A 16250-nucleotide genomic window follows, 5' to 3' on the forward strand; every position below is an offset into this window, starting at 1 on the left:
TATATATCCTATAGCCGCTATGTCCCATCAGGAGCTGTAATGTTATGTGTATATATCCTATAGCCGCTATGTCCCATCAGGAGCTGTAATGTTATGTGTATATATCCTATAGCCGCTATGTCCCATCAGGAGCTGTAATGTTATGTGTATATATCCTATAGCCGCTATGTCCCATCAGGAGCTGTAATGTTATGTGTATATATCCTATAGCCGCTATCCTCCCATCAGGAGCTGTAATGTTATGTGTATATATCCTATAGCCGCTATCCTCCCATCAGGAGCTGTAATGTTATGTATATATATCCTATATCCGCTATCCTCCCATCAGGAGCTGTAATGTTATGTGTATATATCCTATAGCCGCTATGTCCCATCAGGAGGTGTAATGTTATGTGTATATATCCTATAGCCGCTATGTCCCATCAGGAGCTGTAATGTTATGTGTATATATCCTATAGCCGCTATGTCCCATCAGGAGCTGTAATGTTATGTGTATATATCCTATAGCCGCTATGTCCCATCAGGAGCTGTAATGTTATGTGTATATATCCTATAGCCGCTATGTCCCATCAGGAGCTGTAATGTTATGTGTATATATCCTATAGCCGCTATGTCCCATCAGGAGCTGTAATGTTATGTGTATATATCCTATAGCCGCTATGTCCCATCAGGAGCTGTAATGTTATGTGTATATATCCTATAGCCGCTATGTCCCATCAGGAGCTGTAATGTTATGTGTATATATCCTATAGCCGCTATCCTCCCATCAGGAGCTGTAATGTTATGTGTATATATCCTATAGCCGCTATGATCCCATCACATTCTGGACTTAGGGGAGGTTATATTTGCAGATAATACTACATGTGGTGTTAATAATCATCAATCTATTGATTGTCTGGATCCCGGATCGGCCCACAGGATCATTGTCTGCCTTGTGGTAGGCGATGGAGCACTCTACACTCCCAGCTTCTGCTGATGCGCCGCACTTTATGCCATTACAGTGATGCATTACCACCCTATTTCCGCTACATTACTTTAGCTCCAAACAAATCACATTATAAAAGAGGAAAAAACATCACTAAACTGGTACCCTGCAAAACCATCAATTAAATGTGCACTGTCACTTTAAAAAGAAACCTTCAACATGTTGTAGACCCTGAACAATCTGGGAGAAGTGTCCGCTAGTTGGGTTCTCTGCCATGTGACTTAGCAGTGGATTGGTGTCTGAACACTCTCTATGAAAAGTTTTTTTTTTTTTTTTTTTTTTTTTAAAGTGACAGGTGCTCTTTATTAGATCCACCACTGCTATTATTTTCTCTTGAACAACTGAAATGCCTAATGCAAGATGCAAAGAAGCCCTAAGAAAGAACTGTAATACTACTGTTACATCCCTTACTCAATGACAGTCACATGGCCGTCTGTTGAGTAAGAGAAATACGTTTCAAGAAGTGCCTTTCCTATATATTTCAGTATACGTGTATATGACAGAAGTAGCAGCACCTAGGATCAGTGTCTTTACAACCACTTTAACCATGGCCAGCGCTAGCGTAGATGGCACCCTGTGCGGAATTTGATTTGAATTTGATGTAGTATCAGCCCCCCCACCCCCACAGCCCCCATGTAGTATAAGCCCCCCCCCCCCCACAGCCCCCATGCAGTATCAGCCCCCCTCTCCCACAGACCCATATAGACCCTGTTTGCAGTTTGTTTTTTTCTTTTCTTATGGAAATGTTCATTACATATTTTCTTGCCAAAAGTCATAGTTTATAGTGGAATCTAATCCAGGATAAGCTCCTAGGTCTTCAGCCAGCCATAGCGTTACAAGAGTTGTCTGGCTGCGGTTATAACACCTGATCCCCACCGCTTCTTCTCGGGCACACATGGCATTGTTTGTATGGAGAGGCAGCCGGGCACCTCTGGTACCACTGACCCGCGGAATACATGACAGGATCTGCCTGATATATCTTAACAGAACCAACGTTCTCTATCACTTTTGTGGACTGCCAGCTGGCACATAGGCCCATCAGCTTCTAATGTCTATAGACAGCTTGTGAGTGTCTTCTGGGTAACGCTGTGAATGAACGCTGCGGCTTTCTGAACACTGTCTCTGCAGGGCCATGTACAGGAAACGCTTTATCAATCGATCAATGTTTGTTAAAGTGACTCTGTCAGCAGATTTTTTGCTGTCCTATCTCAGGTTTTTAAACTATATAGTAAAGCTTAGTCTGCTGCACGCGTTCTTCTACAGATTGATAGAAAAAAAACTGCTGTACCATAGCAGGACTGTGACTTATAACAAACTTTCCCTTTCCATAGATCTAAGCTCTGCCCTGACGTCCACACCTAATTGTAAGGCTGTGAATGGGAAAGCAGAGAGCAGCGACAGCGGAGCAGAATCTGAAGAAGAGGAGACCGGGAGGCAGGAGGAAGAAGAGGAGGAGGAGGAGGATGGTGAAGAGGAGACAGAGTTAGGTGAGCAAGGTATACTGCAGGGGTACTCAACAACGTTTAGTGAAGTTCCACTTACCGGGGTCTATTGTCAGGTGAAGTTCCGAGCTGAACATCATTAGTAAACGTGTTGCGCTCCCCCCAGTAGTATATAGCCCCCCTGTGTGCTCCCCCAGTAGTATATAGTCCCCCTGTGCTCTCCCTTAGTAGTATATAGTCCCCCTGTGCCCCCCCCAGTAGTATATAGTCCCCCTGTGCGCTTCCCCAGTAGTATGACGTCGCCCTGTGTGCTCCCCGAGTAGTATATAGTCCCCCTGTGCGCTCCCCCAGTAGTATATAGTTCCCCTGTGCGCTCCCTCAGTAGTATATAGTCCCCCTATGCCCCCCCCAGTAGTATATAGTCCCCCTGTGCGCTTCCCCAGTAGTATGACGTCGCCCTGTGTGCTCCCCCAGTAGTATATAGCCCCCATGTGCGCTCCCCAGTAGTATATAGACCCCCTCTGCGCTCCCCAGTAGTATATAGACGCCCATATGTGGTATGTGTCATAAGCATACACAGCTACTTTATTGCAAAACAAGTACCACCCCTGTCCTCAGGTTGTGTGCGGTATTACAATTCAGCTATATATACTTCTTCGGATTTGAGCTGCAAAACCGACATCTAAACTGAGGACAGGAGAGGTGCTGTTTCTGGAAGAAAGCAGCCATGGTTACATGTCGTCCAGTGGTGAATAGAAGGATTCCTATGCACAAGTTTTCTTTCTTTTTTTTTTATTCTTAGAGGAAAAAGCAGCGAAGGAAGATGCCGCCCCTGAGCCGAGCCCTGATACTACGCTCGCCAATGGTTTGGACGTAAATCACAGCGACTACATTCCACACATTCCCAATCATGTACCCAACAAGTCTGATCTCAATGACACAAGACATGAGATGAATGGAAACCCAAAGGCCACCCAGGATGATGCTGGGAAAGAGGCTGAAGCCAGTAAAGGTTAGTGCTCCCTCCCTATTCTCATTCATTGTACACCACCGGTATATAAATGTGGGCCCAGAACATGCAAATAAAGCCTGTCACGCTCTAGGAAGGCCATGCATCATGTAAGGGACACGCTGCTAGGGACTATTGTGTTGCTTGCCGTCTGTACAGCCCAACGACAAGCTTCCAATACATTTATACAATCCAGTGCACATTGATTTAAGACTGGTGTATACAACGCCAATCTTAAAGGGGGTTTCCAGGCTTAAAAAAACATGGCTGCTTTCATCCACAAACAGCCCCTCTCTTGTCTTCAGGTTGGGTGCGGGTTTTTCAGCTCGGTCCTATTGAAGTGAATGGAGCTGAACTGTAATACCGTACACAACCTGAGGACAAGAGTGGCACTGTTTATGCTAAAAAACAGCTGTGCTTTTTGTAAAACTGGATAACCTCTTTTATATGTTCGTCCTATTAGGATGGCAAGGAATGCTGGATGATTTCAGCTGTGAAGCTTGCAGAATTGTGAATGCAGTCATGTATTTACATTGCTCCTCTGCAGGGTCGTTCGTTATACATGTGATGTAATGTTTTATTCAGAGGCAGGCGTATGCTTCAGCAGGTTAATTCTAGAAATGAATGAAAAGTAAAAAAAAGTGCTGATTTTCTAGTGACCTCATATCAACTCACCTTGTGTGTATTGTTACCAGGGAACACAATAGCATATTATATGGGCTTTACTTATCCCATGACCAGCAGGGTGTCGATGGGGGTTGGAGCACAGACTAATACTTTAATCTCCTACATTTGTATTAGTATTGTAGGAAAAGCAGACAGTGCTCTGCTCCCATGCACACTCGGTATTATTCCTTATAGCTCTTAGCGAAGAAATCTGGGAAGTTTTGATGATCAGCTATTAGAATTTAATGAGGTTATCCATCAGCAAAACCCCTGTCCATAGATCCTCTTTGTAATTTAACTTTATTAAAAAAAAAAAAAAAAAGCCTCCATGCAGTAGATTTTTAAAAAACACACTCTAACCAAGTGTCAAAAAGGAGTAGTGCCGCACTTCGGCCCGCCTCACCACTACTTTTTCCTCCCCATATTCATGCATATTTACCTATTAGCCTGCCTCCTGCTCCCCGTTGCCATCATATAGTTGCACGCATGCGCCGTTGCTGGCAAGGGCCGCATGCTGATTTGGTTTGTTTGCATCTGTGATGACGATTCGCTCTGGGGCCGCCGTAGAGAAGAAGAGCGGCGCACACACACGGAGGGTCTGAAGCCAATGCCCTCAGTTGACACATTTAATGTGCTCCATTCTTCTGCCCTACAGCGCATGCACGAACGGCATTACCAGGAGCGCTCCCCCAGAGGGAAACGTTGCGCAGACGTGGACTTGCAATGTGGAACTACATTAAACACATATAGGCAGGCACCACACCGAATATATAAATCTGAGTGCTAGTCCTTCCAGACCAAAGTTCACATGCGTGCAACTATGACTGCAACGGGAGCAGGAGGCAGGCTAATAGGTAAATATACATGTATATGGGGAGGAGGAAGTAGTGGTGAGGCAGGCTGAAGTGCGGCACTACTTCTCTTTGACACTTAGAGTGTGTTTGTTAAAAATCTACTGCATGGAGGCTTTCTACACAGGGACCATGCACACAAGGGGTCACGCACCTATACTACACTGCCAGCAGTTTGGGTCCAGTCCGGGTGCTGACTGATTCCCTTTAAGGTGTCACTGTCGTGTGATTTTTTTTTTTTTTTTTTTTTTTTTTTTTTTGCAGAAATCAATTTTTAAGATTTTAAGAAACTTTGTATTTATAAGCTGAAAAATGCATTTTTATCATGAAAAAGCAGTTTGAGGCTCTCCCCCCTGTCTTCATGATTGTCTATGGAGAGGGGAGGGGTGGAGACAGATGAGGCACCAAAACAGGACAACAAAGAGTTAATTTACAGCTACATCACCGGGCTATCTCCTCTGAAGTCAGCACTGACCTCTGAATATTGGCTTTCACACAGGTCCCGCTGTGTAATCCTTTGTTTTCTGCTCTCTGCTGGCTACTAATCTCCCTCCTCCCCTTTTCATAGAACAGACAGGGATCACTGATGTAAAAGAGTTAAGATTTCCTGATAATGAGCAGTGGATGAGAGAGAGGAGGGAGAGGGGGGGGGCCTGGGAAAAGGCTTTTTGAATGCAGATAACGGCATATTTGCCTAATAAACCCAATTACAAAGTTTCTTAAAATCGCCTGGACTATTGATTTCTGCAAAAAAAAAAAAAAAAAAAAAAAAAAAAAAAGGAAAAAAAAAAGAAAAGAAATGACAGTGACACTTTAAGTGCATATTACTAGGGAGGCTATGTATGATATTATACTGCTAGGCCCTGAGTGGGCTCATAGATGGAATCAGGAACTGGAGGTGTCACCCGTAGCAACCTCCTCTGTCAGACTCCAGCTCACCTGCTATAGGCATCGCCTCCACCTCACTGTCCTTGGAGTTACCTCTCTCTCTAGAAGTCGCTATTAACCAGTAAACTCCCGTCTTCCAGGAGATGATGGCATGGAGGATATTGCTGCAATGCAGCATCTGACCAGCGACTCGGACTCTGAGATATTCTGCGATTCCATGGAGCAGTTCGGACAAGACGACGTAAGTTGGATTTTCTTCCATGACCAGTGAATCTGGCATGGATGCAACATTTTATAATGGCTTCAGTGTTTCATTAACCGTCCGGCACTTGGAGAAATCTGAGAGCACATAAGAGATTCCGTCTCCTAAATGCTCCTTTATGTATCTTATATCCCATGGACCAGAACTGAAAAGTCATCTTTATTCTATTCTTCTGGCAAACGCTCACATCATGTGTTCCATTTATTCTTACGCTTATAATGGCAAACTCCACCCGTAAAGGAAAATAATTTTTTTGATTTCAGCCTTCTAAATAATTTAAGCTGTGTTGTCAATGTTCCAAGAGTGAAGCCCATAGCGCCACCCTTAGTTTAAAAGGAGGACATACAGTTATACTCTACCATGCGCTGGAGTCCACTGCTCTCTGATGCTACTTTTTGGAAGTAGCTTTGTTCGCAGTATAGTGTTTGACCCAAGAAGAAGCCTTAGCACCTGACTGGATTTAAAGGGGTTATCCAGTGCTACAAAAACATGGCCACTTTCTTTCAGAGACAACACGGCTCTTGTCTCCAGTTCAGGTGCAGTTTGCAATTAGGCTCCATTCACTTCAATGGAACTGAGCAGCAAAACCACGCCCAAGCTGGAGACAAGAGTGGTGCTGTCTCTGGAAGAAAGTGGCCATGTTTTTGTAGCGCTAGATAATCCCTTTAATAAGTCATGTTCTAAGGCAGGGATGGGGAACTTTCGGCCCTCCAGCTGTTGGAAAACTATATTTCCCATCATGCCCGAACAGCCAAAGCTTTAGCTTTGGCTATCCGGCCATGATGGGAGTTGTAGTTTTGCAACAGCCAAAGGCTCTCCATCCCTGTTCCAAGGTGGCTCCATGGACTCAAACACTTGACTTAGGGCTCGTTCCCACTGAGCAAAAGCAGCTGAATTTCTGCGCTGAATCAGCGCTGAAATTTCAGCCGTTAAAATAGGTGCAGAGCTAATTTCCATTGTGTTGAATGGAAATTCTGCTCTGCAGTTCACACAGTGGAATTTCCGCACTGAACTAATCCGCTTTCCGCCAGAAGAATGAACATGTTCATTCTTCCGCTAGCGGAAGCCTATACAAATCAATGGGGCTCTGATTTTCTGTTTCAGCGCGGATTCAGCGCGGATTCAGCGCGGAATACAAGCGGAATACAAGCGGAAATTACTCGCTGAATCAACGCGGAAATGGGGAAAAGGGGGGGGAGGAGGATTCTAGTATATGTTCTGGTATAGTCTAGTTTACTCACCAAATACTCGCTGAATTTCAGCGCTGAATGCATGCGGATTCAGCGCGGATTCCTCGAGTATTCCGTGCTGAATTTGTCAAGAGCTGATTACGAGCTGAACACTTTCCTAGCAGAATACGCAGGGATTCTGCTTGCATTCTGCTTATATTCTGCTCGGAATTCAGTGTCAGTTGATTTCAGGCGGAAATATTTCCTTGCGTAATCCGCTCCTTTTGCTCTGTGTGAACGTAGCCTTACAGGAAAAGCTTCCTCCAAAAAGGTGGTGATAGAGAGCTGCTTTGCATATCCTTCTTCCCAGAATTCCCAGTGGAGCATGAATGGCTCCATACATCTTTATTGTGCTCTCCATTCATATTAACTGGTGCCAGAAAGTGCCAGAGATTTGTACTTTACTTCTATTAAAAAAAGTCTTCCAGTACTTATCAGCTGCTGTATACCTTGCAGGAAGTGGTGTATTCTTTCCAGTCTGGAGAGTTTTTCTATGGGGATTTGCTACTATTTTGGACAGTTCTTGTCACGGACAGAGGTGGCAGCAGAGAGTGCTGTGTCAGACTGGAAAGAATACACCACTTCCTGCAGGACATACAGCAGCTGATCAGTACTGAAAGACTGGAGATTTTTCAATAGAAGTAATTTACCATTCAATCTAACTTTCTGAAACCAGTTGAATTGAAGGGGGGGAAAAAAAAAAAATCACTGGAGTACACCCCTTTAATTTTCCCCCAGAACCTTTACTTATAAGGTTGTCCATTGAAATCACAGTCAGAAGCAGATATTCACTCCTGTGTAATTCACTTTTCATGGTTTGCAGGTTGATCATAGTCAGCTGGTCGAATGCGGTCTGATGACTGAGCCTGATGTGAGAGCTGGCGGAGAAGCCAAGGAAGGCGGAGAAGATGGGAAGGCCTGTGGCCGAAACCCCCAGAAGGACAAGTCTGGGAATGAAAAGGCTGATTATTTTACATCTAGGAGAGGAAGAGGTATATGATCAGTCAGTATGGGCAGTATATAGTCATAAATAGTCAGTATATCACTAGATGTGCCCTGTGAGGCTCCTATTACACAGAGCGATTTTTAACAATTAACGGCTAACGATAAACGATCGCAAACGAGATTGTTTATCGTTAACCTAAAATCGTTCACCATATTACACAGAACAATAATCGTAAGTTACGATCGTTACTACGATTGTTATTGCGATCGTTACTATCGGTAACCTGAAATCGTTCACCATATTACACAGAACGATAATCGTAAGTTACGATTGTTACTGCGATTGTTATTGCGCTCGTTACTATGATAGTTTATTTCTTCTGATCCCGGCAAAACAATGAGCAATGTGCAATTACACTGAGCGATTAGTGAAAAAATGCAGAACTTGAGCGAACGAATGTGGAATTACAGCGAACGATTAACGATAATTTTAGGTTCAGCTCTAAATCAACGATCGACGTACAAACAATTTTTCAATCGTTGCCTGCAATTACACAGAACGATTATCGTTTAAATTCAAACGATATAACGATTTTTCGCACGATAATCATCCCGTGTAATAGAGCCCTGACTCCTACTGATCACTACAACAAAGGGACCATGGAACCTGTCCAGGCTCTATACCAAACACCGTCTTCTGACTTGGAGATAGTCTTAAGGCCCTATTCCACAGGCCGATAGAGAGGAGCAAACAAGCGCTATTAGTGCTCGCTTGCTCCTCGTTCCCTGCTCGCTGCCGTCGCTATTCCACGCGGCAGCAGCGAGCGGGTGAGTGCGTGAGGGGTCGTGGGGAGGGGGGGCTGGCTGCCCTGGTGGTCACTAGATCGTCCGGGTAGCCCATAGAGGATAGCGGCGGTGTGCTGCCCCCGGTCCTATTCCACGGAGCGACGGCAGCAGTTTTTTCAACATGTTTGAAAAACAAGCGACACAACGATCAGCCCACATTAACAATGTCGGCTGATCGTTGCCCTCTATTCCACGAGACGATTATCACCCGTAACAGCCGATATTGGCCAAATACGTCAGTGGAATAGGGCCTTTAAAGGAACGGTACACCTTTAAAAGTTGTCGTTAACACATGCATTCTTCAAACATCATCTCTGGAGTCTGGAAGATGCCATACATATGCCATCACTGACCACATTCACCATTCAAGCCTTTGCTATATGTAGCTGTGTGTCCCAGTTACCTATTCACCCCTTGCTAGATTTTTCCCCTTACATACAAGTAGATCATCCCCATGACTGTGGTTTGGCTTTCTGTAACCTTACTATTCATCATATGTTGTTCTGCACAGCTAATCGGATGCCTCCTGTGGGTGAGGGATCCCGCGGCGGTCAGATGGGAGGAGGTGGTGACGGTGACCGATGGGGATCGGAGAGAGGTCCGGAGGGCAGCATTAATGAGCAGATCGCTGTGGTGCTGATGCGTCTACAAGAAGACATGCAGAACGTGCTCCAGAGGCTGCAGACATTGGAGGCCCTCACCGCTTCTCAGGTAACTGGCTGTCTTGTATATTGTAGAAAAACAATACTAGATTTTTTTTTTTACTTAGTTAAGATAATAGTTGTCTTCCTGGAAAAATATCAATATTGAATCATTTAGCACATCTGATCAAGAATCCTATTAGTATGTATATGTGACCCATAGCCATAGGTCACAGCTGCACAGTTCTCTCCGATAGCAGCCATCCAGGTATATTGGTGGTATACAAGACAATGGTAGAGCCCAAAAATACTCATCTCTCCCTAGTCCCCCCCCCCCCTTAGGTCACAGCTGCACAGTTCTCTCTGATAGCAGCCAACCAGGTATATCGTTGGTATACAGAACAATGGTAGAGCCCAAAAATACTCATCTCTCCCTAGTCCCCCCCCCCCTTAGGTCACAGCTGCACAGTTCTCTCTGATAGCAGCCAACCAGGTATATCGTTGGTATACAGAACAATGGTAGAGCCCAAAAATACTCATCTCTCCCTAGTCCCCCCCCCTCTTAGGTCACAGCTGCACAGTTCTCTCTGATAGCAGTCATCCAGGTATATTGGTGGTATACAGGACAATGGTAGAGCCCAAAAATACTCATCTCTCCCTAGTCCCCCCCCCTTAGGTCACAGCTGCACAGTTCTCTCCGATAGCAGCCATCCAGGTATATTGGTGGTATACAGGACAGTGGCGGAGCCCAACAATACTCACATCTCCCTAGTCCCCCCCCCCCCCCCCTTCTGGCGGATGCAGATGAGTTTTATCATCAGCCATGTCAGACCAGTTCATTTAGGCTGTGCTGATGTATCTTGTCACATCAGTCTTAAGATATTCATACACATGGGACAGCTGTCAGCTGAATGTTATCTATTTGCTCCATATACATCCACAGGATACGCCATAATAGTGTGATGCAGATCTCACCTCTGAGACCCGCACTCATGTCCACAATGGGGGAGTTTGCTTGCTCAGAATCTCTATAGAAGTGAAAGGAGATGAGAGTTGTGCAAGAACGGCCACTTCTACAAGCAGATATCTGGGATTGGTGGGACGTCCATCTTTCAGACATGTTTGTTATATCTTATTCGTGGGCTATTATTATCTAAGATGGGAATATCATTTTAAGGGCTTAGGGAGCAGGCTAGAATCAGGATGTTTAGGTCTTGGGGGGAGATCTATCAAACATGGTGTAAAGTGAAACTGGCCCAGTTGCCCCTAGAAACCAATCAGATTCCACCTTTCATTCCTCACAAACTCTTTAGAAAATGAAAGGTGGAATCTGATTGGTTGCTAGGGGCAACTGAGCCAGTTTCACTTTACACCATGTTTGATAAATCTCCCCCCTGGATCCTATGTAACACTTATATCTATATTTTTGTATTCTAGGCAAGGTCACTCATCCTAGAATCTAATCTTCATCAGTCGGCAAATAAGGTAAAATAAGACGCCCCTCTCACTCCCTTTATAGGTTGTGGTCTGTGCTCCATTAATTCCAGGAAACAATCAGCAAGGATTTTCTGCAGCAGGTTTGGCCACAAAGCACGGCCACAGACTCTCTGCTGATTTCACTCTTTAGTAGTGATGAGCGGACCTGCAGAATGTTCGGGATCTATGCAAGTTCGCCCATTACTGCTCTTTCGTTATTAGGAATGGGAGGGGCGGATTGGCGGTTTCTCGGCTTCCCGGCCTTCATTTATTGGCCAAAGAGGCTGTGATAAGCAGTCGCAAGGGTCCATATGGCCAAGTTAGGGCTGGGCGATTAATTGAATTAAGTTGATTAATTCGCCTAGATTTTGAGAATTGATTTCAATTTATTTGAAAATCGTAAATTTGTTTTCAAGGAAAAGAAAAAAAAAAAAGCGCTCCGACCTGCAGTGGCGCTCCTGGCAAGCTGCTCCTTCTGCAGGTCAGAGCAGGACCGTACGCCTGCACCCAGAGAACTGCAATAGCCACCCTACCAAACACACACCCATCTACATGATCGCCGCCTGCCCACTTCTACACCCCTTATCCACTATGCCTCTACTACTACACCCTGCACAAAATAAATAATTAAAAAAAAAATCATGATTTAAATCGAGGAAAAAAAAAAAGATATTATTTTTTGGCCATATCGCCCAGCCCTAGGCCAAGTACATTCAATATTTGGATATGTATGCCGATTAGACCCTATAGTTCAGTTTTGTGTTTTTTTTTTCTTTCAGAAACCATCGTGGTGGCCCTTTGAGATTTCGTCAGGCACATTGGTGTTTGCTGCCATCTGGCCATTTATTGCTCATTGGTTAATACATCTATACCTTCAAAGGAAACGGAGGTATGTTTTACAATCTGGCACTTTGGATCTCTCTCTATTAGGTAGACTGGAGAGGTGCAGCCTTAAAGGGGTATTCCGCCCAAATGTGATGTAATAAACTGCTGCCCATGGTAAGCAAATAAACAGCCTAGTCTTACCTTTCTGGGTCCTGGTGTCCTCCTATGACATGTTCAGGTCCTTGCCGGGATGATCCTGCCTGAGACAGACTCGTCTAAGGGGGATAGCCCTCCCAGCCAGTTACTTAGATGGGGAAGCGCCACCTAACCAGTAATATGCACCCCCACAGCCAAATCTATAGCCCCTGTAAATAGCCTCATATAAGCTCTACTGCCAAACATTACACACAGCAGATGGTGGGAGGACAGATATAACAGCCCTGCATGCTGTGATCGGTGCTCCAGGACATTGTAGTGCCGTTATGGTGGAGTTGGACTAGAGGAAGGAAAGTGGATGGACAGATTAAAGGTGTACTCCGGAAAAAAAAAATCTGTCAACTGGTGCCAGAAAGTTAAACAGATTTAAACAGATTCTAGTACTTATCAGCTGCTGGATGTCCTGCAGGAAGTGGTGTATTCTTTCCTCTCTGCTGCCACCTCTGTTTGTGACCTTTGTAAATAGAAGTCAATTACAAATCTGCATAACTTTCTAGCATCAGTTAATAAAAAAAAAAAATAATCTGAGTACCTCTTTAAGCAGCTGTGTTCAACAGGTCTCTGGCATGTTCCTGAAATGCTACACACTAGCATTCAGCAATTACAGTGTCATATCCTGCAGTACAAGTAATGTACCTGTCAATCTAGAGTGTTCCCTGCTCAGGACTAGGGATCAGTGAATTTACAGTAGTAGCCAAGCGTTTTGCTAGGCTTGGCGGTCAGCTTGTCATCCGGCTGCCTTTACTCTGTGCTGCTCCTCTCCAGGTGCCTGGAAAAGCTGAATCCAGTCCTGGGAAACTGGGAAGCCAGCTTTTCCAGGCACCTGGCAAAGATTTCAAAGGCAGCCAGTTTGACTGCCAAGCCTAGCGAAGCGCTTCGCTAGTACTGTAAATTTGCTCATTCCCATCGAGGACCTTCCTTAAAGTGTCTCTGTCGTAATTTTATTTATTTATTTGGGCAGAAATCAATAGTACAGGCAATTTTAAGAAACTTTGTAATTGGGTTTATTAGGCAAATATGCCATTATCTGCATTCAAAAAGACTTTCCCCAGGTCCCCCCTCTCTCATTCACTGCTCATTATCAGTAAATCTCAACTCTTACATCCCTGTGTAACCTATGGAGAGGGGAGGAGGGAGATAAGTCCCCAGCAGAGAACAAAGGATTACACAGCGGGACCTGTGTGAAAGCAGGTATTCAGAGGTCAGAGCTGACTTCAGAAGAGATAGCCTGGTGATGTAGCTGTAAATTAACTCTTTGTTGTCCTGCTTTGGTGCCTCATCTCCCTCCACCCCTTCCCTTTCCATAGAAAACCATTAAGACAGGGGGAAGAGCTTTAAAATGCTTTTTCATGATAAAAATGCATTTTTCGGCTAATAAACCTAATTACAAAGTTCCTTAATCGCCTGGACTATTGATTTCTGCAAAACAAAAAAAAAAATTCAAATGATAGTAAGCTGTGTAGATAAGATTTTGTACTGTTTTGTGTCATGTTCACATTGATGATATAGATATATATATCTATATCTATCTATATCTATCTATCTATCTATCTATATATATATCTATCCTCTCAATTTCTTCTTTTCTCTAGGAAGCCCACCTGAGCATTCAGTAAGAAGTGATAATGGTTCAGGAAACCCACTGGGGACGCCCTGTAATTGTCCCCCGAGGATGGAAGTGGCTGGGGAGTTCCTCTTTTTTTGCTCTAGTAAATTCCTTGCACTATGTGAATGATAAAATAAGGACTAATTTTACTAAAGCTTGAATATGAGAAATATACACTAAGCTGGCCGTAGTATTCATGTGTTCCTATCACATTAAATTTAATTGAAAACTAAATTATTTTTTAACTTCTCAGAGGCATGTAGTAATATAAATATAGGGAGGGTATGAGGCATGTAGGCCTGCATCATGGCTGTGATATACGGAGAATCGGGCTGTGATGGATAACGTGAAGCTGGAATTTCTCTTCTGTAATATTTACTTTAGTAATAAAATCTAAACAGAAACATGGTGTCCAGTAGTTTTTTTCTTAAGGGTGCGTTCACACCTACAGGATCCGCAGCAGATTTGATGCGGTGTTCGGTTATTTAAATAAAATCTGCTGCGGATCCGGTAAGTGTGAACGTACCCTAACAGTGAATTATACTTTTAGCTATGTTCACACACCGTCCTTTGTATGAAAAGAACGTCTGTTTTCCATTTTTAAAAATGGCCGTTCTTTTCATACTGCAGTGTTATGCACTGAAGTCATTGCAACAACAGTCTTTCACACAGTGCATTGAACGGCCGTTGTTCAATACTTTTTGTGAAAACGGCTGTCGCGAAGAGCTTGCACTCATCGATTCTGCTGCAAATCAGTCTGTTTATTCAATCAACATGTAGCTTGCGTGGGGAGGGGAAGTGAGTGCAGGAGCGTCCAAGGCAACAGACTGTTTCACGCGCAGACCGCACGCATCTTCCAGCCTGAGGACGTCACTGCTTGGGAGGAGTCGTGCTTAAATGGGTAACTTATGTACAAAATTGTAAAAGTATTAAAAACAATACATAAGCACTATAGAAAGGATCCATAATCATTCCTTTCATCAAGGCCTGCAGGGCCTAGATTCCTCACACAGATTATCCTAGCTCATGGGTCTGAATACATAGTTCTATGGACACTGGTGCTAGCTCATAATATTTCTTTGCGGATTCACTTGTGGTAAATTTACTTTAAGGGGGAGATTTATCAAACATGGTGTAAAGTGAAACTGGCCCAGTTGCCCCTAGCAACCAATCAGATTCCACTTAACATTCCTCACAGACTCTTTGGATATTGAAAGGTGGAATCTGATTGGTTGCTAGGGGCAACTGAGCCAGTTTCACTTTACACCATGTTTGATAAATCTCCCTCCTAAGAGATTTTGGGTCAGGGATGGAAAATCTCCAGCCCTTCAGCTGAAGGTTCCACATCCCTGTTTTAGGCAGTCACCACCATTGGGGTTTTTGGGTAGCATAAAAGAACTGTAAAAGAAAAAAAAAAAAAAGTGCCTTTCCCCTCAAAATTCTTAACAGAAAGAAGCCATCTTTGTCCGCTATGCTGCAGGTCTGGTCCGGATCACTAAGCTCACATTACATTTACCACTGCCTCCCTGTTGCACCTTATACAACAGAGCCTGGCAGCCAGGATCACTGCTGATACTGGTGTCATTACAGGACATAATTAAAGGGGTTGTCCCAGATAATTTGATAATTGCCAGCCCTGGCAGGATCTGCAACTATCACATTATTCCGGACAACCCCTTTAACTAGCAAGTGCCATTTGCCATGACAGCAGTGGCTTGTATTATCACGGTTCAGAAACATTAAAATTACAAAGCTTGTCCAAAATTTTTATTTTTTTTCCCTATAAGCAGCATAAGTCTTTATATATTTAATATGAATTGTGCAGGGAGCTGTCAATCATTGAGTAGGACCACATACGTGACTAAGGGTCCATTTACACAAAGATTTGAAGCCAAAGCCAGGAACAGACTATAAACTGAGATCAGGTCATAAAGGAAAGACTGGGATTTCTCCTCTTTTCAAATCCATTCCTGGCTTTGGCTTCAAATCTTTGGCAGATAATCTGTCAGATAATCTCTCTGTGTAAATGGACTCTAAATTATTCATTCTGGGCCAAGAAGAACATGGGCAGTCCTACTTAGTAATTGACAGCACTCTACCTGTATGCACATAGCTGTCAATCACCGAGTAGGACCGCCCTCATGACTACTTGGCCCAAAATGGGCAGAGATTTCCATCAATGAATGACAAGGTATAATGGAACTTTCCACACAAATTATCAATCTACACAGCTCCCCCTACACTATGAAGTAATGCCTGCTGACTAGAGATAAGTGCAACTTGAGCATGCTCAAGTCCAATTCTTCGCCATTTGACTGAAGAAGTTGGATGCAGCCCTAGGGAGTCTAATATGCAGGAGAATA

General features: G+C 44.0%; 1 protein-coding gene across 3 annotated transcripts in view; it reads left to right on the forward strand.

Annotated features, from left to right (window-relative positions):
• Nucleotides 1-14291, forward strand: part of ACBD5 (acyl-CoA binding domain containing 5) — a 31734-nt gene extending 17443 nt beyond the window's left edge. For 2 of the 3 annotated variants that reach the window (XM_069959114.1, XM_069959115.1), the window contains exons 6-13: nucleotides 2317-2481; nucleotides 3230-3439; nucleotides 5982-6082; nucleotides 8156-8324; nucleotides 9635-9834; nucleotides 11202-11249; nucleotides 12020-12129; nucleotides 13874-14291. In XM_069959114.1, the coding sequence (XP_069815215.1) occupies nucleotides 2317-2481; nucleotides 3230-3439; nucleotides 5982-6082; nucleotides 8156-8324; nucleotides 9635-9834; nucleotides 11202-11249; nucleotides 12020-12129; nucleotides 13874-13886 (1016 nt within the window). In that variant the 3' untranslated portion in view covers nucleotides 13887-14291. The remainder of the gene's footprint in view (nucleotides 1-2316; nucleotides 2482-3229; nucleotides 3440-5981; nucleotides 6083-8155; nucleotides 8325-9634; nucleotides 9835-11201; nucleotides 11250-12019; nucleotides 12130-13873) is intronic. The other variant, XM_069959116.1, reaches the window with a different exon arrangement.
• Nucleotides 14292-16250: the final 1959 nt, after the last annotated feature.

Source organism: Dendropsophus ebraccatus, chromosome 2 (assembly GCF_027789765.1).
Source record: "Dendropsophus ebraccatus isolate aDenEbr1 chromosome 2, aDenEbr1.pat, whole genome shotgun sequence".
Lineage (NCBI taxonomy): Eukaryota > Metazoa > Chordata > Amphibia > Anura > Hylidae > Dendropsophus > Dendropsophus ebraccatus.